At 36.6% G+C, this 23929-nt stretch overlaps 1 protein-coding gene across 1 annotated transcript in view; it reads left to right on the top strand.

Annotated features, from left to right (window-relative positions):
- Ccdc171 (coiled-coil domain containing 171) overlaps positions 1–23929 on the top strand; it is a 313064-nt gene that overhangs the window by 131023 nt on the left and 158112 nt on the right. Inside the window, exons 17-18 of the mRNA XM_042692902.1 lie at positions 9399–9903; positions 10743–10859. Coding sequence (XP_042548836.1) covers positions 9399–9903; positions 10743–10859 — 622 coding nt within the window. The remainder of the gene's footprint in view (positions 1–9398; positions 9904–10742; positions 10860–23929) is intronic.

Genomic DNA, 23929 nt, shown 5'->3' with positions numbered 1-23929 from the left:
TGATAGTTTGATTTTGGTATTATAGCATATTTTAACTTCAGTTGTAGTAAAGTGGCCATGTGATAGAGTAATTCTTGATATTAAATAATTGGAGACATGTAATTGTATGTCATGTGTTCATTTTCCTGAAGTACTACATTATATTCCATTTTTATTTTATTTATTTATTTATATATATTCCGTTTTAAACTCTGCTTTTGTCATCTTAATACTTATATACTTGTTTCTACTGAAAAAGTTTGAATTAGTGAATGTTGTTTTTAGAACTAAAGGCTTTTCACCATTTGTTAAATAGGGGTAACTTTTTTGTAATATTTATTATGAATACTTTAGCTTATGAGTTCAGAGTAGAGATAAAACTGAAAGAGATTGAGGCTAATTATAAAATATTGAATTTTATTTTTCTGTTATGGTTTTAAGAGTACATTTGGTTAAAAATTCTGGGTTAGTCATAAAAACATTATTAGATATTGAACATGTTTTTCTTTATAAGTGAAATTCCAAAATATCCTTACAGATAAAGTAGAGCCTGTTGATACTGTTGGAGGATAGATTTCCTTAAGATATACATGCTGTCATGAAATGATTCGGAGTTTGATATACTTGTTAATATTCAAAGTTTTTTTTTCTTTTTTTCTGGTCATGGGCCATAAATTCTAGGCTTGAGCACTGTTCCTGAGCTCCTTTTGCTCAAGGCTAGTGCTCTACTACTTTGAATCATAGCTCTACTTCCAGCTTTTTCAGTGACTAATTGAAGATAAGAGTCTTATGGAGTTTCCTGCCCTAGTTGGCTTTGAACCATGATCCTCAGATCTCAGCCTCCTGAGTATTTAGGATTATAGGCTTGAGCTATCAGAGCCTGGCTTCGTACACCAAGTTTTTTTTTAATTAAAAAAATTTTATTGTCAAGGTGATGTAGATGGGTTACAGTTACATAAGTAAGGTGTGATTACTTTTCTTGTTTAATTTGTTTGTACACCAAGTTTTAATGGACTGAGTTGTGAGAGGGTACTTCTAATGAAACTTTGGAAAAGTGTTTTTGTTTTCCACATAATTACTTTATAATTAAATTTGGTTGTTAATAATGCTATGTTTTTATGGGGATTGAGTGTGTATATATGGCGTATATGTCATATATATACAGTGTATACACACACATATATAGGTATAATATGTATATAGTGTATATAGGTATATATATACACATATATAAATATAAATAAATAAATAAATATATATATATGTATATATATATATATATATATATATATATACCCACCAGATAAAATAGCTAAGATCATATGGTAATTATATGTTTAAATTTGAGGAACTACAAAGCTATTCTAGAAATGTAACTGGATCAGTTTACATATTCATTAGCAATGAATAATCCACAGTTTCTCCACCAAATGTCCCTTAATTTTAAGCAGAGAAATATGTGCATTATAGGAGAGACTGGTAATTTGTGTTTGTTACATTTTTCATTACAAACAAGACCACACTAAAGCTACCAGCACAACTATGTTTATTGCAGCATTATTTACCATAGCTAAGATATGGAACCAACCCAGATGCCCCTCAGTAGATGAATGGATCAAGAAAATGTGGTATATATACACAATGGAATTCTATGCCTCCATCAGAAAGAATGACATTGCCCCATTTGTTAGGAAATGGAAAGACTTGGAACAAATTATATTAAGTGAAGTAAGCCAGGCTTAAAGAAACAGAGGTCCCATGGTTTTCCTTATTTGCAATAACTAGTATATGTCTGAGTCAAGCAGAAAAGGTCAGATAAGTTGATGTTAGGGGAATGAACCCCAAGGTAAGTATTCAAATGGTTTTTTGTTTTTTTTTCCTTTCATGCAATTATTTCTATCATATTTATAAGATGATTTCTATGTTGCTTTGTATGTCCCTCCCCCACAGTATAACCCATACTTTCACTGTATTTGATGTTAGTATAATTTGTGGAGGGGAAGGGAAAAAAAATCGTTTAACAAGGATACAGGTGGACCCATTGCAACAATGAGATGTACAAGTCATTATGTCGAAAACGAACTTTACAACTTTGGTGGGGGGTCGGGGGAGGATTGGGTTGGGGGAGGTGGGAGGAGTATGGAAAGGGATGGGAAGGGAAACAACAAGGAGACAACAATGCTTGATAAGAAATGTGCTCGTTATCTTGTCCATGTAATTGTAACTCCTCTGTACGGTATTCTCACAATAAAAATAAAATAAAATAAAAACTAAAAAAAGAAGATATTTTAAATGAAGTTGTATAATAAGACCTTTTAAATGTTTAAGTGTCATTGTATGTGTTTTGTAATTTGTGCCTACAAGAACAAACATAAGTGATAAATAATTTCATTTCCTCCAGGTGCCTTTGGCTCATGCCTCTAATCCTAGCTACTTAGGAGGCTGAGATCTGTGGATTTCTGTTCAAAGTCAGCCTAGGCAGAAAAGTCCGTAGAGATTCTTTTTTTTTTTTTTGGGTCCGGTCATGGGGCCTGAACTCTGGGCCTGGGCGCTGTCCCTCAGCTCTTCAGCTCAAGGCTATCGCTCTACCACTTGAGCCACAGCACCACTTCCGGCTTTTTTCTTTTTGCTTATGTGGTGCTGAGGAATCAAACCCAGGGCCTCATGCATGCAAGGCAAGTGCTCTACCACTGAGCCACCTTCCCAGCTCTAGAGATTCTTATCTCCAATTAACCACTAAAAAACTGAAAGTGGGACTGTGGCTCAAAGTGGTAGAGTGCTAGCCTTGAGCAAAAGAGCTCAGGGACAGCTCCAAGCCCTGAGTTTTAGGCCCATGACTGATGACAAAAAAAAAAAAAAAATTAACTTCCTAGGCAATTGTCTGATTTCTTGCTTAAAGTCTCAAAAGTTCATGGAGTTCTGAAAAAAATAAAGCATCTCCAAAGTCTTGTATTTTGGGAAGTACATGTTTCCATAAAGGAAGAAATTGTCCTTTCTCTTTATTTTGGATGAACTTTGAAATTATCAGCAGAGAAAGGAAAATTAGTGAAAGTACATAGTATTTTTGTTATATAAGTAATCTATATGAAAGACAGAATCCCACAGATCTCATTTCTGTTTTTAAAGAAAATTTCAGGGTAGAGGCTGGGAAGGTAGCTCAGTGGTAGAGCGCTTGCCTTGCATGCATGAGGCCCTGGGTTCGATTCCTCAGCACCACATAAGCAAAAAGAAAAAAGCCGGAAGTGGCGCTGTGGTTCACGTGGTAGAGCGCTAGCCTTGAGCTGAAGAGCTGAGGGACAGCGCCCAGGCCCAGAGTTCAGACCCCACGACCGGACCCCCCCCACTCCCCCCAAAAAAAGAAACTTTCAGGGTAGAATACAAGTTTTAGGTGGGAGTTTGAGGATTTGGGGTGCGTGTGTGTGTATATATGTGTGTGTGTGTTTGTGTGTACACACATGCACGTGCCCTGATTCTGGAGCTTGCCCTGGAGATTATTTTTTTTTCTTAAGGGTAGCACTCTATGTCAGCTTCACTTTTGTCAAAATGGCTACTGCCTGGGTTCTCCTGGAACAGAGATCCTCATATTTCAGCCTCCTGAGTATAGGATTGCAGCCACAAGTCACTGGCACCAAGTTGAGGATGTTATTTGTTGAGAATAAGCATAGTAAGGAACAGATTATTTTAGTACTAGGGATGCTTTTGTACCATACAAAAGTGATGCTCCGTTATGTTTGTTTCGGTGGATAACTCTGGATTTTTTTTAAAGGCAAATTTGCTCTATAAATTATTCTAGCCCCATCATCAAACCAGCTTTGTTCTTCAAAAACAATTCACAGTAAATAATGCATACATCTGAAAGTCCCTCTAGAAAGTCAGAATTAATTTAAAAAAGAATTTTGACATCTTATTAGGTTCTAAAATATATGTGGAAGTTCTCTCCCTCTTTTATTATATTGTATTTTCTTTTTTAACTTATAAAGTATTTTTGTTGTATTAGGTATTAATTCAGTGCTTGTAATGACTAAAACACTATGCTAAAGCACTAGGGACATTAAAAAAGATTATTTATTCAGTATTTGTTAAATACCTTTGGTGTGTAGAGTTGTGTGATACATTCTACAATAAATAACTTTTCCTTTGCTAAAGGAACTAGTAGTCTATTTTATTTCAGAGAAAGAGTATCTACATACACATGAACTCCATAAGTAAAAAGTGTAGAAATTAAATGCCTGAGTATTTTTTTTTTTTATGTTCAGAGCAAGTCAAGATTAGTGTGAATGAGAATGATAGTAAAAATGTTTCATAGAATAGACAGCTGAAATGGGCTCTGAAAATCATTCCAATTCAAATTATGTGAGGAGAGATGGAAGGGCAGGACCTAGGGACACTAGATAAAGAACATGTTAAAATGTGAAAAGACATAGTAAGGTTAAAGTCTGAATGATAAATGAATGAATAGACAAACATTTCATTTCCCTGTATCACTGAGGATAGTGAGAGAAGGGAAAAACATGTGGGATGTTGTGACTTGCTGAAAAAAATCTTGATTCAGCAGAGACAACAAGATTATAATAGGAGTAGGTAAACCCAGCTGAAGAACCTTGGGCAGATTAGTCTTTTAAAGCTCAATTTCATTATCTAGAAAATTGAACTAGCTTCTCAGTCTAGTTGGAAGTGGACCAATTTTACATTGTGTAGGAGTTTACCATTTCTTATGTGTTAAAATGAACTGAGTCTTTTCCATTGTGGGCCTTGTAGGTCTTCTTCAACAATCTATTTGATTTGGAACTAGTAGTTTTGAATATTATTTTGATATATTTAAACTATTTGGAACTAGTAGTTTTGAATATTATTTTGATATATTTAAACTATTATTGAGCAATATAAAAAACCTGAGGTTTTTCCTCATGAAGAGTTATTTTTGTTGAATAATTGAGACACATAAGAATCTACTCAAGACTCAGCACCACGAGAGGCTAGTCTGTCTTTTGAGAGATTTTCTAAATTTTCCTTTTTCCTCTAATTGAATAGTTGAGATTGATTTTGGAGAGAGTATGGAATTAGCCTTTGAAATTTCTACTTGCTCCTGGTGTTCTACCCACAGTCCCTGTAATGCTATGCTATGGTAATCTTAATTGAAGTTTGTGATTCTCATAGCCACTGACTAAGTATAATAATGTTCCTTTATAATAATGCCTTCTTATAACCTTCCTTAGTTTAACACATAATTTTTTTTTTTTTGGTTGGTGGTGGGGCTTGAACTCTGGGCTTGGGTGCTGTCCCTGTGCTCTTCAGCTCAAGGCAAGTGCTCTGCCACTTGAGCCACAGCGCCACTTCCGGTTTTCTATTGGTTTATTGGAGATAAAGTTTCACAGACTTTCCTGCCTGGGCTGGCTTTGAACTGCAATCCTCAGAGCTCAGCTTTCTGAGTAGCTAGGATTACAGGCATGAGCCATGGATGCCCAGCTTAGCACATAAATGTTTTTTTTGGGGTCCGGTCGTGGGGCCTGAACTCTGGGCCTGGGCGCTGTCCCTCAGCTCTTCAGCTAAAGGCTAGTGCTCTACCACCTGAACCACAGCGCCACTTCCAGCTTTTTTTCTTTTTGCTTATGTGGTGCTGGGGAATTGAACCCAGGGCCTCAGGCGTGCAAGGCAAGCACTCTACCACTGAGCCACCTTCCCCCCTCCCCCTCCCCCTCCCCCTCCCCCTCCCCCTCCCCCTCCCCCTTCCCCTTCCCCTTCCCCTCTCCCTCCCCCTCCTCCTCCTTTTTCTTGGTCCGATTGTGGGGCTGAACTCTGGGCCTGGGCGCTGTCCCTCAGCTCTTCAGCTCAAGGCTAACGCTCTATTGCTTGAGCCACAGTGCTACTTCTGGCTTTTTTCTTTTTGCTTATGTGGTGCTGAGGAATCGAACCCAGGGCCTCATGCATGCAAGGCAATTGCTCTACCACTGAGCCACCTTCCCAGCCCACTTTTTTCTTCTTCTTCTTTGGTTGACTGTGGGGCTTGAACTCTGGGCCTGGGCGATTTACCACTTGAGCCACAGTGCCACTTCTGGTTTTCTGGTGTTAAGTGGAGATTAGAGTCTTAAGGACTTTCCTGCCTGAGCTGGTTTTGAACCACAAACCTCAGATCTCAGCCTCCTGAGTAGCTAGGATTACAGGCGTGAGCCACCGGCGCCCAGCTTAGAGTGTCATTTTGTCTTTTAGTAAAGATTACCTCTCATAACATGCTGTCTCACATCTGCTTTCAAGTAGTCTGCATAGGTAATTGCATCTCAGATTTACTTGTTTGGTTGAAAAAGCTGCTCCTTCTGGGTTGCTGGCTATGATAGTGATATTTGTGTGGTGTTTTGGGACAAAATGCCATCAGAATACTGCTACTGCTGCCACAGTTTGGCCATCAGTGGACATGTGGTTTGGGGGAAGCACAATTTCTTTATTTTGCCATTGCTTCATTTCTTACAAGTATGGTCACCAAAAAAAAGAGGGGAATCCTTAGAGAAGAATTGAAGTAAAGCCGGGTGCCGGTGGCTCATGCCTATAATCCTAGCTACTGAGGAGGCTGAGACTGAGGATCACAGTTCAAAGCCAGCCTGAGTAAGGAACGTCCGTGAGACTCTTATCTCCAATAAACCACCAGAAAACCGGAAGTGGCGCTGTAGCTCAAGTGGTAGAGCGCTCGCGTTGAGCTGAAGAGCTGAGGGACAGCGCCCAGGCCCAGAGTTCAAGCCCTATGACCGACAAAAAAAACAAAAAAGAATTGAAGTAAAAGTAATTAAAGATAGTATGGAAACCTGGAAAACCATATCTAAAGTACCGTTTTCTCTTTGCCAAAGGAAAAGCATCCAAGAAAAATTTCTTCTTCAGAAAGTGGCATTTTGTATACTTAGCTTCTTCTTTTATCCTCAGGTCTATGTTGCTGAGTTTTTCCTTTCAACTCTGTTTCTTTGGAAAATCTCATACTGTAGGATTTATTTTCCTTTATACTTACTTTTACATGTTTAATTTAATTTAATTATTTTTTTTTAATTTTAATTTTAATTTTTTGTGAACATACTGTACAGAGGGGTTACAATTACATGGGCAAGATAATGAGTACATTTCTTATCAAGCATTGCAGCCTCCTCCTTTGTTTACCCTTCACATCCCTTCCCTGCCTCCCCCCCCCATCCCCCCACCCAATCCCCCCCCCCCCCCCACCAAAGTTGTAAAGTTCCCTTTCAACATGACAACTTGTACTTCTCATTGTTGCAACAGGTCCACCTGTATCCTTAAATGACTTGTTTTTCCCCATCTCCTCCACAAATTATACCGACATCAAATTTAGTGAAAGCAGGGGTTATACTGTGGGGGAGGGACATACAAAGCAACAAAGAAATAATCTTATAAATGCGTTAGAAACAAATGCATGAAAGAAAAAAACATTAAAATACATATTTAAGGGTTCATTTTCCTAACATCACATTATCTGTCTTTTCTGCTTGACTCATACATATACTAGATATTGCAAATAAGGGAAACCATGGGACCTATGTTTCTTTGGGCTTGGCTTACTTCACTTAATATAGTTTTTTCCAAGTCTTTCCATTTCCTAACAAATGGGGCAATGGAATTCTATGCCTCCATCAGAAAGAATGACATTGCCCCATTTGTTAGGAAATGTTTCAAGTCTTTTATCTATTGCCTGTCAGTATTGTTCATAATAGCCCTTTGTACCTACATCTGTCTTATAGAATACTTAACTAACTGCAAGGTTAGTTTATCTTTGAGGTCCTTTTGTTTATGCAAATTTTAGAAATGAGTTTGGTTTCTTCTAGTATCTGATGGGTAGCTTTTGAATCAGACACACCACATTGCTTTCCCAAATAACAACATTAAATTGTTGGCATACTACAGTCCAAATCTATATTACAAACATTTTCTCATAAGATAGCACTTGACTTTATTTTTAAAACATATAAAGTATATTTCTCTGTTTCAGAATCCCATATTAAAATTGAACTCCCTCTGTATGCTTTTCAAAAAGAATTCCTGGCTATGTCATTGCAAAACCCCACTGATGCTGTTAAATCACCATTAGTGGCCAAGGTAGATAAGGTTATCAAAGGGTATCCATTGTCTAGCTCCTCATCAGCAGAATAGACTATTTAAAAATTTCTGTTGGATACTTTGTTTCCAGTTAGCCTATATTTGTAATACCCCTCCAAAAGCATGAGATCTGAGGATCATGGTTCAAACTAGCCTAGGCAGGAAAGTCTGTGAGACTCTTAACTCTGATTAACCACCAGAAAACCAGAAGTGGTGCTGTGGCTCAAAGTGATAGAATGCTAAGATTGAGCAAAAGAGCTCAAGGACAGTGCACAGGCCCCGAGTTCAGTCCCTATGGCTGGAAAAAGCAAGTATTCCTGCCAAGCGCCAGTGGCTCACGCCTGTAATCCTAGCTACTCAGGAGGCTGAGATCTGAGGATCGAGGTTCAAAGCCAGCTCGGGCAAGAAAGACAGTGAGACTCCTATCTCCAATAAACCACTAGAAAACCGGAAGTGGCCCTGTAGCTCAAGTGGTAGAGAACTCGCCTTGAGCTGAAGAGCTGAGGGACAGTGCCCAGGTCCAGAGTTCAAGCCCTATGACTGACCAAAAAAAAAAAAAAGTATTCCTTTCCTCAGCAATACCTTAATGATTACATGTGAGATTTTATAGAGAGCTAGTTTATTCTATAGTCAAACTTTTTTTGTTTCAATTTCAATTTTGAATTTTGAGAACTCTGATTAGGTAAAAAGGATTACATAGCTGCTGAGACCTTGGTCACAATTAGTCTTTTTTCCTATCACTGGAACTCTTTTGCATGCAGCTCTTGTCTTGGGAAAGTAAGAAGGAAACTGAAATGAGAGTATGTTCTGTGTCAGTCCTTCTCAGCAGTAAATGATGGACTGTCGCATACTATGTGCTATTTCTTGTATCATTGATTTGACCCTTTATTTAATATTTTGCCAAAAGATACTGTCTTATTACATATAGGCAAGCTTCTTTTGGCAGGCAGAGTAATTTCTACTTAAAAACAAAATGAAAGTTGTTGAGGAATAGAAAAGGAAAAATTATGCACAGAGCCTATTTTTATTTTTTAAGCATGTGTATTGATATACACATGTACAGGAAATTAATGAAAATCTATGTATTGTATTTTATGTAAATCTTCTATGTAAGTGGATTTAAAAATCATTGTACACATTCTGACCTAAGTTGTTTGGTTCACTGTTGTTCCATGTATCATATATATGTATCTATTCTTTGGGTATTTTATAATATAAATCCTTTGAGGGGAGAAAAGAGTTTGAGCAAACATTTATTTTGTTTTTATAGAGAAATTTATAAAATGCTTCTTTTCTTCGTGATCAAATATGTTATTTGATTTTTTTCATAGAAATTTCAAGAAATTGCAGAAAAGAATATGGAAAAATTGAATCGTATTGAGAAGTCACATGAACAGTTGGTGCTTGAAAATTCGCACTTCAAAAATATGTTATCGAAGACTCAAAGAGAACAAACATCTTTGCTGGCAGCCTGTGCATTGATGGCTGGTGCATTATATCCCCTCTATAGTAGATCGTGTGCTTTATCTACACAGAGAGATTTTCTCCAGGAGCAGTTCAACACATTTGAATTGTTCAAGCTAGAAATTAGAACTCTAGCCCAAGCATTGTCAACAGTAGAGGAGAAGAAACAAGATGAAGCCAAGATGAAGAAAAAACCATTCAAAGGCTCGATACGCATATTCCGGAAAGGTGTTATTGCAATTTTGGCAGCAAACAGACTCAAGATTTTGGGCCAGTCATGTGCCTCCCTTTTTACCTGGATGGAAAATTTCAAAGAAGGCATAGGCATGTTGGTGTGTTTAGGAGAGCCTAAAGATAAGCATAAATTTCCAAGTAAGATAATTTGTGCTTTTAAAAATCTAAGTTGCATGTAAGTGAAATACAGTGTTAATACATTTAGTTATTATGCAAAACTTTTAAAGAATCATGTAACGTGTTGTTACCTAACATAGTCTTGTTTTTGTATAGGTACATATATATAAGTAAATGTTTATTTTTATGCAAGTTAAGCCTTGATTTTTCTGTTTAAAATGGATTAAAATATAAAGAAGCAATTATGTTCAATTTCATTGTGTTCTAGTTTTATTGTATTTGAGTTCATCTTTTTTTTGTAGTTTATAATATGATTTTTTTAGACAATTCAAAACACTGTTATTTATCAATACCATTTATATTTTTTAATCAGAATAATATGAGATAAGAGTTCAGCTGCTAAAGAGTTCTATAAACATGGCACAAATATACAATTTCTAGCTAACTTGAATGTTTGACTATTTTGAGAAAATAATAGACTCAGTTGTTCATTTGTTTTTTCTGCACTGAAAGTCTAACTTAGTGCTTTAAGCACAGTAGGCAAGTTCTTTACTATTGAGTAGAGTCCTAGATTGTTAGTTTTTAAAAAAATCAGACTATTAAATAATTTATACAAGGAAAAAGAAAATTTCTTTTTCTATAATTTTTAGTGTGTATTTATTAGATCAATCAAGTGTAACATTGCTTATGGAATTTTCTGTATTAGACAATATATGACTACAAAGCTTGATTTGCTAAAAATAGCTGGAATTCAGCTATTTTTAGTAAATCAAGCTTTGTAGTCATATATTTCAGTATATTTCATTGTATTTCAGTAAACTTTTGTAAAATTTCATAATGGATATTTTGTATTCTTGCAGAACATCAAAGGGAGCAGTTACGTTGCTTACAAGCACTCAGTTGGCTCACCAGTTCTGACCTTCTTACTGCAGTAATCAGTTCTATGGCTGAGTTGCAAGACGTCATTAGTAAAACAGGTATAATTTCTTCTTTTATGTCCTTGTAAAATATACTTAAAAGCAAATGTCCAAAAATGATTTGTGGTACAAATTCTAATAAATTTTCTAGAAAGACAATGCATTTGTGCCTATCGTTCTTTTGTTTAGTCACAGAGAGATGGCTAAATCTATATTTAATGCTATGGTAAATTAATGTAAATTTTTATATCTAATTTTTTTTGGGGGAAATTAACATTTCCTGCCAAATGAATCTATCTCATTGTTTTCCCTTTTATCTGGTTTTCCTATGGAAAGCTCATCATCATTATATTATTATTATTATTATTACAGTAATGTAGAAACTTCATTTGGAAGCAGAAGAGATTTCTGTCTTGTTTTGTGATATATTTTTATTTTTTATAATTTCTTTTAGACAAGATTTGTTCTTTTCTACCAGGTATGAAATCAGCTATAGTCAATGATTTCTTAAGCTTTAATTCAAGTTTATTTTTTTCACTACTCAGATTGAATGTGTGTGTGTGTGTGTGTATGTGTGTGTATGTGAAAGTTTCAATTAAAATTAATTTCACAGTAGAAGTGTTGACATACAGTTACTGATTAAGCTGTGTCAGTCAGTGAACTATTATGATTATTAAAATATACTAACATTAAAAATAGTGTAATGTTCTTAAGATTTATGTGCTGAATAAAATGTTACAAGTATCAGTGAAATAATGTGATATGTAATTTAATTCTTTAGACAATTCTCTATAAATAGGAAACATTCATTATGCTTTTGGGCATCTGAATTGTCTCTTTTAGTAGGGAATGTATAACTCAAAGGTTATGTTTTAAGATCTGAAATAAAAATTATTTTAAGAATTTTTTATTATAGGTTTGAAGCAAAACTGTGGCATTATTTATTTTTTTAATTTTTTATTTCTTGCCAGTCCTGAGGCTTGAACTCAGGGCCTAGACTCTGTCCCTGAGCTTCTCTGTACTCAAGGCTAGCACTCTACCATTAGAGTGCCACTTCTGGCTTTTTCTGAGTAGTTTATTGGAGATAAGAGTTACATGGACTTTCCTGCCTGGGCTGGCTTTGAGCCATGATCCTCCAATCTCAGCCTTCTGAGTAGCTAGGATTATAGGCATGAGCCACTGGTGCCTAGCTATAGCATTATTTAAAGAATATAATAATAGTGTTTAGAGTTTGCTTAATGAGCAAATGATCTGTGTTAGCCATATCCTTTATAGGTATGTGGGTACTTTAATGTACATTGTTTTCTTGAGCTGTAATCTTGTTTGTGGATACTTTAATGTAGATTGGTTTATTAAATAATCTTATTTGTATTATTACTTTATTAAGCATATTTTTATTTAATATTGTGTTATATATTTTTAAATGATAAAACAAAAATAATAATTGATTCAAACCTCTAAAATATGTACAATACTTATGTAGTAAAAATGACAACTCATACTCAAAGTTAAGTAGAATGCAGTTAAAATTGGGATGAAGAATGCAGGCTTTACATGTAAGAATTCTTAGTAGATGCAACTCAGTGTAGATTGTGATAATAGGAAAGAATTCAGGAAGGAACTAGTGATTTAGCTGGGCCTAGAGTGATGTTAAAGAACATAGTATTCAGATGAAGGAAGTTGGCATAAGTACAGATACAGAGATGGGAATAAGCCTACAATACAAAGGTGGGTGGACACTTAACGAGGCCAGATGGACATCTGTGCCTAACAATCATATTGTATATGTTCATATTAGAGCAAAATCAGATTGTTGGCATGGTCTCAGATTATAGATGTTAGTATAATGAAGCATATTCCATAAGTGGTCCTTTGGAACACTTTTAGTTAAAATTTTGACCAGTGTTTATTAAGATCATTACCCCTAGGTAAGACATATCAAGTAGAAAATGACCAAGAGTGGTATTGTTAAGTGTTCATCTACCTATGGAAGGTCTGACTGTACCTCTCATAGCTTGAGGAAATAAGATGTCTAGGGAAATTCAGTTTTAAGGAAGAGTTTAGTGTTTTTTGACTAAGAAACACAATTAAGGGATGAATAAGTGTTACTTGGTGGGAAAAAAAGAATTGATTTATCCAAGTCATGAGGAATACTGGAAAGAATATGGGCTAGATCAGTAGATAAATTGATGTTTTTGGATCAGTACAAAAATGATCAATGTAGACTGCTTCATGGGATAACTTGATTATTTGAGTTTATAGAAGAATTTCTTCAAGTATGATGACTAATATTATATTATAATCTCCAGGTCATTTTTTTCCGGATACTGGGGCTTAACCTCAGGGCCCTCTCACTCTCATTTGGCTTTTTCACTCAAGCTGGTTCTCTACCACTTAAGTTATACCTCTACTTTGGCATTTTGCTGGTTAATTGGAGGTAAGAGTCTCACAGACTTTCCTACCTGGTCTGGCTTCAAGCTGAGATCCGAGGGTTAGGATTATAGGCATGAGCCACTAGCACCTTTTTTTTTTTTTTGGAGTTTGTAAATTGGTTTACTTTTTTTTTTTTTCTGTTTCCATTTTTTTTTTATTGTGAAAATACCATACAGAATGGTTACAATTACATGGGCAAAGTAATGAGTACATTTCTATCAAGCATTGTTGCCTCCTTCTTTGTTTCCCCTTTCCATCCCTTCCCATGGGACCTATGTTTCTTTGGGCCTGGCTTACTTCACTTAATATAATTTGTTCCAAGTCTTTCCATTTCCTAACAAATGGGGCAATGTCATTCTTGCTGATGGAAGCATAGAATTCCATTGTGTATATATACCACATTTTCTTGATCCATTCATCTACTGAGGGGCATCTGGGTTGGTTCCATATCTTAGCTATGGTAAATAATGCTGCAATAAACATAGTTGTGCTGGTAGCTTTAGTGTGGTCTTGTTTGTGATCATTTGGGTAAATGCCCAAAAGTGGGATTGCTGGGTCATAGTGGGGCTCTATGTGGAGTCTTTTTTTTTCTTTGTTGGTGGTGGGGCCTACACACTGGGTTTGGGCGCTGTACTTCAGCTCAAGGCGAGCGCTCTACCACTTGAGCTACAGCGCCACTTCCGGTTTTCTAGTGGTTTATGGGAGATAGGAGTCTCACAGTCTTTCCTGCCCGGGCTGGCTTTGAACCGCGATCTTCAGATCTCAGTCTCCTGAGTAGCTAGTATTACAGGCGTGAGCCACCGGCAACGGGCTATGTGGAGTCTTTTGAGGAACCTCCATACTGCTTTCCAAAGTGGTTGAACAAGTTTACACTCCCACCAACAATGCGGTAAGGTTCCCTTCTGTCCACATCCCCTCCAGCATCTGTTGTTATTAGAGTTCTTGATTATAGCCATTCTAACTGGGGTGAGGTGGAATCTCAATGTTGTTTTGATTTGCATTTCTTTTATGGCTAGGGAGGTTGAGCATTTCTTCATATGTCTATTGGCCATCCTTTTTTCTTCTTCAGAGAAGTTTCTCTTTAAGTCTTTAGCCCACTTATTTATTGGGCAGTTGTTTCTTTGAGAATTAGTTGTTGGGGATTTAATTTTTTGAGTTCTAGGTATATTTTAGATATGAGACCCTTATCTGTTATGTGACTAGGTGAAGATCTTCTCCCAATCTGTGGGCTTTCTATTGATCTTGCTAGCTATGTCCTTTGCCATGCAGAAGCCCTGCAATTTCATGCAATCCCATTTGTCCAACCTTTCTTTGATTTGTTGTGTTTCTGGATCTCTATTAAGAAAATTTTGGCCTGTGCCAAGGAGACCTAGGGTTTCTCCTATTCCATCCTGTAATGTTTTCAGAGTGTCGGCTTCGTCTCCAAGGTCTTTGATCCATTTGGAGTTGATTCTTGTGCAGGGTGATATGTAAGGATCTAGCTTTAGTTTTCTACAAGTGACTAACCAATTTTGCCAGCACCATTTACTGACGAGGCTGTCTTTCTTCCATTCTATTTTTTTTTTTTTTTTTTACCTCCCTTATTGAAGATTAGATGGCTATAGGTCAGTGGGTTCATTTTTGGGTTTTCAATTTTATTCCATTGGTCCTGAGGTCTGTTCTTGTGCCAGTACCAAGCTGTTTTGATTACTCTGGCTTTGTAGTAGAGTCTGACAATCATTTTTAAAGTATTCTGGTAGTGGAAATTTCTGCACAAAAAGTGGGATCATATTTTCACACAAAGATAATGGAAAACATAATGAGTATAATAAATATACATAAAGCTATAACAACTGTACATTCATGTTGAATTTATAATTTAAGTATACAAATAAAATCAGTATTATTGCTGCTGTTATAATTTTTATCATCATTGTTATTATTTTGTCAGTATGGGGGTTTGAACCTACGGTCTTTCAACTTGCTAGGCAGGTGTTCTAACACTTAAGCCATATCCTCAGCTTCTGGCAAACAGTTTTCCTTTAAGTATCTTTGCAGTGCTGATTTAGTAATAATGTATTTCTTTAGCTTTTGTTTATCACAGAAAGTTTTTATTTCTCCACTGATTATGAAGGATAGCTTCACTGGGCACAGTAGTCTAGTTTGGTAATTGTTATCTTAAGAGCTTGAATTATGTCTTTCCAAACCTTTCTTGTATCAGTGTTTGCAGTGAGAAATCTGTGGATGTTCTAATGGATTTGCCCTTGTCAGATACTTGTTCCCTTTATTTTATACCTATATTCTATTTTTCCGTGTGTTTAGTATTAATGTATCTAGAATGGTTTCCTTTTAATCTTGCCTCTTTGGTGTCTGTAAACCTCTGTCATTCCACTAACCTTATCTTTCCAGGTAGGGGAAGTTTTATGCTATTATTTTATTGAATAGAGTCTTAGTGTCCTTATTTTGTATTTTTTCTCCATTGTATATACTCATGATTCGTAGATTTGAATTTTTTTTTGTCTGTCTTGGGGGCTGAACTCTGGGCCTGGGCTCTGTCTCTCAGCTCTTCTGCTCAAGGCTAGCAGTCTACCACTTGAGCCACAGTGCCACTTCCAGATTTTTTCTGCTTATGTGGGGCTGAGGAATCGAATCAAGGGCCTTATGCATGTGGGGCAAGCACTCTACCACTGAGCCACCTTCTCAGCTCTAGATTTGAATTTTTGATGGAGTCTTGTAAATTCTATTAGTGTTTTCTGGTTTTGGCTGAGTTTTTATTTTGAGAGATTGAGCTCTTAATTTCTAGGATTTTAGCTTGATTTTTTTCAAGATTTCTGTATCTTTATTGATTTCCTCTTGTTAAGCGTTTTGATAACAGAAATAGCATTCGCTTTGAAAAAGATTTGATTTTGTATCTAACTCATAGTGAAATTTGCTAAGTTGTTTAACTTACTAGATTTCAGATTCTATAAATGAAGATAGTATCTTCTTGAAAGTTTTTAGAATTTAAGGAAATAATGCTTGTTGAATGTCTTGTACAATCCCTGGTGTATAGTGATTCTAAAAATATAGTTGCTCCCTTACCGTCTCACCATGAAAATAGTATATAACATATAGACTTTCATACATTTTAAGGTAGAATAAGATTTTTTTTTTTGTTGTTGTTGTTGATTGTAGGGCTTGAACTCTGGGCCTGGGCCCTATCCCTCAGCTCTTCAGCTCAAGGCGAGGGCTCTACCACTTGAGCCACAGTGTTACTCTGGTTTTCTGAGTGATTTATTGGAGATAAGAGGCTCATGTTCAGGCTGGCTTTGATCCACGATCCTCAGATCTCAGCCTCCTGAATAGCTAGGATTACAGGCGTGAGCCACCAATGCCGGTGAATGAATTATTTTCTATCTTAAAATTGCTAAACTTTTTACAAGGAGCCAGCATTTTATGATAATTCTACCTATCTACGTGACCTTGAATAAACTTTTGAAATTCTTACATCTGTTTCTTTATACGTAAAATAGATAGTATTATCTATGTCATAGAGTTGTATACTTTAAGATAATCTTTGTTTTACCTTCGTTTGTTCATTTGTTCATTCGTTCTTTCCTTCATTCCTTCATTCCAAAGGTCATATTAAAAATTGAAGCCACTTTTAAGTGTCAGAACTATATATTAATATGTCATTGTGACTTCTTTTAGACCTCAGTAAACTGTGGCAATTTTATGCTAATATTAAGTAGTATCAATTAATACATTAAAATTTTCTTTTTGTTGGTCCTGGGGCTTGAACTCTGGGCCTGGGCACTGTCCCTGAGCTCTTAGCTCAAGTCAAGCACTCTACCACTTGAGCCAAAGCGCCACTTCTGGTTTTCTAGTAGTTTATTGGAGGTAAAAGTCTCACAGACTTTCTTGCGTGGGCTGGCTTTAAACCGCGATCCTCAGATCTCAGCCTCCTGAGTAGCTAGGATTATAGGTGTGAGCCGCCAGTGCCCGGCAATCCATTAAATATTTAATAATAAGTATTGCTTATTGTATTTTTTTTCTAAGGGATAAAAATTCAGTAAGTTATTCTTTTTAAAAATTACATGCTTAGCCAGGTACCAGTGGCTCATACCTGTAATCCTAACTACTCAGGAGGCTGAGATGTAAGGATCACAGTTCAAAGCCAGCTTGGGCAGGAAAGTTCATGAGATGGTAATATCCGGTTAACCGTCAGAAAAATCATCAGTGGAGCTGTGGTTCAAAAAGAATTCGATGCTTATTTAGAGTAAATCTTGAATTATATTATTATCTGCGAGAGAAAATTTACTCCTAAACATGTTGTATACATAGTACTGATTAGGAAATTGGTTTTTGAGTTTGGGCTTCATTCTGTGTAACACTGGCAAGTCTTTTCTTTCTTTCTTTCTTTCTTTTTTTTTTTTTTTTAAAAGAGGTACTGGGGTTTAAATTTTGGACCTTTTACTTGCTGGGTAGGCACTCTACCACTACAGCCATGTCCTCAACTCCTTTTTTGCTTGAGTTATTCTTCAGATAAGGGATTGAATTTTTGCTTAGGGTTGTCTAGGACAGCAATCCACTTCCGTGTATTTGGGATGCAGATAAATGCCACTATGTCAATTTACTGGTTGAGATGTAGTCTCACATTTGCCCTCTGGGATGGCCGGAGCTGAGGTCCTCCCAGTTGTGGCTCCTGCATATCTGAGATTACAAACTGGAGTCACCAAGCCCAACAACAAATTTCTTTTTGTTTTTTGTTTTGGGTCTGGTAGTGGGGCCTGAACTCTGGGCCTGGGTGCTGTCCCTCAGTTTTTCAGCTCAAGGCTAGCACTCTACCACTTGAGCCACTGTGCCACTTCCGGCTTTTTTTTCTGGTTATGTGGTGCTGAGGAATCGAACCCAGGGCCTCATGCATGCAAGGCAAGTGCTCTACCACTGAGCCACCTTCCCAGCCCCCAGCAACAAATTTCTTGATCCCTTTTTTTCTTTATTACTCCCATATATAAAGTTTTGATAATAAAAATTCCTAGTTAATATGATTATTAGGAAATTAATACAACTTGTTAGCCAAATATTTCATATATGTAAATATACAATGCATATTTATTTATTTATTGCCAGTTCTGGGGCTTGAGCTCAAGACCTGGGTACTGTCCCAGGGCTTCTTTTGCTCAAGGCTAGCCCTCTACCACTTGAGCCACAGCACCACTTCTGACTTTTTCTGTTTATGTGGTACCAAGGAATAAAACCCAGGGCATCACACATGCTAGGCAAGCACTCTACCACTTAGCCACATTCCCAGCCATGTTCATTGTTTTATCTCTTTCTTGTGCACTGATGTCTGAATGGTTTATCACATTACTAATTTTTTCATGAAGATGAAAACTCAGTAATGGTAGTTGGAATTTTCTACTCAGAAAGTGCTAAAGATGATTACCCCCAATATTTCTTCAACTTTGATGATGTATTTACAGGCAGTGGGTATACTCCAGTTTCCTTGTTGCCTCTGTAAATACTGGACAGGTGGCAACCTTCTTGCTTTCATTATAGTGTTTGCCCACTTGAGATAAATTACCTCTTCTAGATATCCAAATGGTGTGCCTGCAAGAGATCATTTACCTCAAACAGGGGAGAGTGTTACTTTCACTGAAAGGCTAAGATATCAATCATTATGTGAATAGACTAAAAAGAAACCCTTTATATAGCTGAACTTTTTGACATGACTAGTCTAAACTAAAATTTTAAAGATAGATCCAATTGCACTAATTTGGTTAGAAGTATCTGAATATATATATATATATATATTTATATGTAGATAGATATAAGTAGAATCTTAATATATTTTGTTACCTATTTCCTCTATAATTAAATCTCACTTAATTTAGAAGACAGATGACCTAAGTATACCCTTGCTGGTAGCTACTCAACTTTCTTTCCATTGCATACTTCTAGTTTACTTTCTAGAGTAAACTAGAGTAGAGTAAGTTGTAACCTCCTCTTTCAGGCAAAACTCAAAAGCCTACTTTATGTTCAATTTAAGATTGATGTTTCATATTTAGGAAGTTTAAAGCACTAAGAAAGACTGTTTATACTTATAAGCAGTTATTTGTACATATTAAAAGATTTAAGGAAATGGCGCTGTGGCTCAAGTAGTAGGGTGCTCGCCTTGGGCTGAAGAGCTCAGGAAGAATACCCAGGCCTAGAGTTCAAGCCCCATGACCGACCAAAAAAAAAAAAAAAAAGATTTAAGACCAGTCAGGTGTGACAGTATATGTCTATAATCTACCCACTTGGGAGTTGAAGCCAAAGAAATTGAGATCAGCTTGGGCTACATAGTGATTTCCAGGCCAGTGTAGGTAACATTGCCATACTGTCTTAAACAAATTAATTCCTTATTAGACACAAATGTGGGCCATATATAACCAGTGTCTTAGGCCAAAGGCTCAACTCTGGGGGTTCCAATATGTCAGTTCTGTCTATACTTTTACAAAAAAACAATGACAAAGAGCCAAGTAGGGGTTTGAATCAAAATGGCCATTTTGATGGAGATTAGGCATTTCAGCCCACCTCCAGAGCACTGATATAAGGTTTAGCTTTAAATAGAGGAGTAATTGGGGCTAGAGTGAGAAGTATATTATACAGTCTCAGTTAGACTGTAATCTTGTTGGTTATCATCTCAGTTCTGATCATACAAGGAGGTCCAGAAGGAGTCACTCGAGAAAACAATGAGTCCCATGAGATGATTGTTCCTGCTTTCGGCTGGGATAGATTTCATTGTAGAGTGTCTACAGCCTCAGATGTTCCTGGACTTTATGGTGACTACAGGTTTAGAACAATGACAAGAGACTTTCAGGTGCATTTTCAATTAAGAGGAACTAATGTGAACATTAGTTTATAACTAGAAATTTGGGGTCTGTAAGAATCTGTGAAATTTGTGAGCCTCAAACTAGGTCATAACCAAGCCTATCACAAGTCTTTGACTTTAGTGATGGATAACGCATTATAAAATGTGTGAGGAGGAAATAAGAATATAAAACACAATGGAATATTGTGAATAGCTGATAGGAGTCAGGCTAATGCAATATAGGATCTAGAGTGGAACCATTAACTTTGTAAATGTATTATTACTACTCTTTTACAGATAAAGGAAAATAAGTATAATAACTAAGCAATGTGCCAGGGGGCACACTGCTCAGATTTCACCACAAGACAGTCTGCTTCTAAAGTCGATTCTTTGTATCTTCTCCCAAATACTGCTTCTATAGGGTGCAAAAATGCCCAGATCACCATAATGAGGTCAGATATCTTTTTTTTTTGTTGTTTACTTTCCACCTTTTTGCTAGCCTGTATACATTTCACCTTACAGGAGGTGACTTTATAAACGATATCTGTGAGTCGCATGCCCGTTGGCTTTCAGAGCTTGGAAAGAAAGAGTGGTGTGATGCCAGAGCTATTTATTCTCTAGTATCCGCTGGTTCTCCCCCATAGAGAGAGTTACTTTTAGGCTTATGTTCCATTTTTTATGTTGTCATCATTTTAGGTTTAGTTCCTACCTAAGAATGCAATTGTACAATGTTTGACTTTTTTAGTTTGTCACATCTCTCTTGACATATAATTTCTAATTCCATCCATTTGCCTGCAAATTAAAATTTTTTTTTTGGTCGATCATGGGGCTTGACCTCAGGGCATCAGCTGAGATGTCCCTGAGCTTTTTTGCTTAAGGCTAATATTCTACCACTTTGAGCACAGCTATACTTCCAGTTTTCAGGTGGTTAATTAGAGGTAAGAGTCTCATGGGCTTTTCTGCCTGATCTGACTTCGAACTATGATCCTCAGATCTCAGATCTCCTCCTGAGTAGCTAGGATTACAGATGTGAGCCACCAGCTCCCAGCAATAATTTTATTCTTTATGGTTGAAAAATGTTCCATTTTGCGTATACACATAATTTATTTTTTCAATTCATTGGTTGTTGCTCACCTTGGTGGATTATTCTTTTTATTTTCTAGACAATTGGAGTTCTCTTCTGAACATTGCATATATCTACATCTTCAAGTGTTATCAAGATTCACTATATTTTCAAGTCTTTTTGCTGTAGTAGTTTTAAGGTTTCAAATTTTACATTAAGGTCCATTTTGAAGTGAGTTTTGTACAGAATAAGAAATCTAGTTCCAGTGTTTTCCATATGGATGTCCAGTATTCCTAACATTATTTATTGAAGAGACTATCTTTTCTCCAACATGTTTTTGCTCCCTTGTCAAAAATTAGATGGTTGTAGTTTTGTGGGTTTATTTATTCATTGGTCAATGTGTCTGTATTTATTCCAGTACCATGCTATTTGTTGATGTCTCTTACTATTATTGTGTTGGGGTCTATCTGTTCTTTTATACCCAGTAGTGTTTGTCTAATACAACCGGGTGAACTGATATTCAATATGTATATTTACAATTGCTATCTCCTCTTGATGAATAGTTTCCTTTATTGATATTAAGTTACCTTCTGTGTGTTTTCTTACTGATTTGGACATGTAGTCTGTGTTGTTGTATATGAGTAGAGCTACTCTTGCTTACTTTTGAGCTTCATTTACTTGGAATATATTTTTCCATCTTTTTTGTTTAAGCTTTTGTTTGTGTTTGTCTATGAGGCATACTACTTATAGACAACAAATGGTCAGGTATTTTTTTAATTCAACCCACCAGTCTTTATCTGTTTTTTGGGTCCGGTCGTGAGGCCTGAACTCTGGGCCTGGGCGCTGTCCGTCAGCTCTTCAGCTCAAGGTTATGCTCTACCACTTGAGCCACAGGACCACTTGCGGCTTTTTTCTTTTTGCTTATGTGGTGCTGAGGAATCGAACCCAGGGCCTCATACATGCAAGGCAAGCGCTCTACCACTGAGCCACCTTCCCAGCTCCTCTTTATCTTTTGATTAGAGAATTAATCAGAGTTATTATTGAAAGGAATGATGAAATTCCTGCCATTTTGTGGTTTTTGTAATGTTTGATTCTTTCCTGATTCCTGTTATCAACTCTCTAGTGAGATTTACTCTTTCCCTTGTTTTCTGGTTTTTGTTACTCTTACTCCCTGTAGTCTACATTTCTGTTGTTCTTTTATTGTAGTCCTATTGCTGTTGTTTTAGCTTCTCACTCCTCCCCGCCCCCATGTATTGCTTTATTATCTTGCTTCTACTGCTAGATTCAACTTCTCTTTTTCCCTCATGTTCACTCTCCCCTCCTCCCTCCCTCTTTTGGTGCTCTTAATTATATCTTAGAATTTAGACAAACTGAAATGGTAATTTTTCTCCAGACTGGAGAAAAATATATGGAACAAGCATGTTTCTGCTAATAAACTTCAAGAGGAATGGTTACATAGATTATTATATTGGAAATCCTGAATGACATAATAGTTTTTAATTTTTTAAAATAATTCAATCTTTTTTTTTTTTATTTTGGTCATGGGGCTTTAACTCTGGGCCTGGGTGCTGTCCCAGAACTCTTCAACTTAAGGTACCACTTGAGTCACAGTGCCATTTCTGGTTTTCTGGTGGTTAATTGGAGATAAGAGTCTCACGGACTTTCCTGCCCAGGCTGGCTATGAACTGTGATCCTCAGATCTCAGCCTCCTGAGTAGCTAGGATTACAGGGGTGAACCACTGGTGTTTGGCTCTATAATTTACATTTACATGTAAATTTAATTTACATGTACAGAGGGGTTACAGTTACATATGTAAGGTAGTAAGTACATTTCTTGTCAAACTTGTTACCCCCTCCCTCATTTTTCTCCCCCTTTCCCTCATCCTACCCCCCAAGTTATACAAATCATTTCCAGCATATTGCCTTGTGAGTACACTGTTGCATTAGATTTCCCTTTGTTCTTTGTCTCACCATGTTTTTGCTCCCTTCCCTTCCCTAATTCAGACAAATGCATATACAGTACACAGGGTACCAAAATCAGATACAGTGACAACAGGGGATGAATCATAGGGGGAAAACACAAAAGTTAAAAAAGAATTTAAATGTAACTTTATAGAAGATCTACAGTTTTTCTTGTCATCATTGCTTATATTCATTTTCAGTAGAAACTGAGAGCATGTTATATTGCATTTTTTCTGACTGAAGTAACTGTAATTTTCTTATTTAAGTTGACATACTGTATAATAGTATAGATTTATAATTGGGTAGTATATTCCTCAGATAAACAGTATGTATTCTGGGCTCACCAGAATCCTTACCAAAAGAATTCCTGGAGAGGATTCAGATGGTAAATACAGTCTTTGAATGTATATGGAAAAAAATCCTCCATATCTTATTTTACTAACTATTAACTGAAATGCTAGGTATGACATCCATGATAGTATTATTAGCATAATAACTTGTTACTGAATAAAATAGTTAATATAATACATCTACATCTATCTCAAATTTAGTTTATACTCATCTTTATTTATCAGTATTCAAGAGGCCCAACATATACACAGCAAATAGTCTTTTTTTTTTTTTTTGAGTCTGGTCATGGGGCCTGAACTCTGGGCCTGGGTGCTATCCCTCAGCTCTTCAGCTCAAAGCTAGCGCTCTACCACTTGAGCCACAGCGCCACTTCTGGCTTTTTTTCTTTTTGCTTATGTGGTGCTGGGGAATTGAACCCAGAGCCTCATGCATGCAAGGCAAGCGCTCTACCACTGAGCCACCTTCCCAGCCCCCAAATACTCTTCTTCTGTACACATGGACGCCGAT

Source organism: Dipodomys spectabilis, unplaced genomic scaffold (genome assembly GCF_019054845.1).
Source record: "Dipodomys spectabilis isolate Male_0828 unplaced genomic scaffold, ASM1905484v1 ptg000158l, whole genome shotgun sequence".
In the NCBI taxonomy this organism is placed as follows: Eukaryota; Metazoa; Chordata; class Mammalia; order Rodentia; family Heteromyidae; genus Dipodomys; species Dipodomys spectabilis.
Note: the sequence above shows the minus strand (reverse complement) of the source record. Positions and strands in the feature narration are given on the sequence as shown.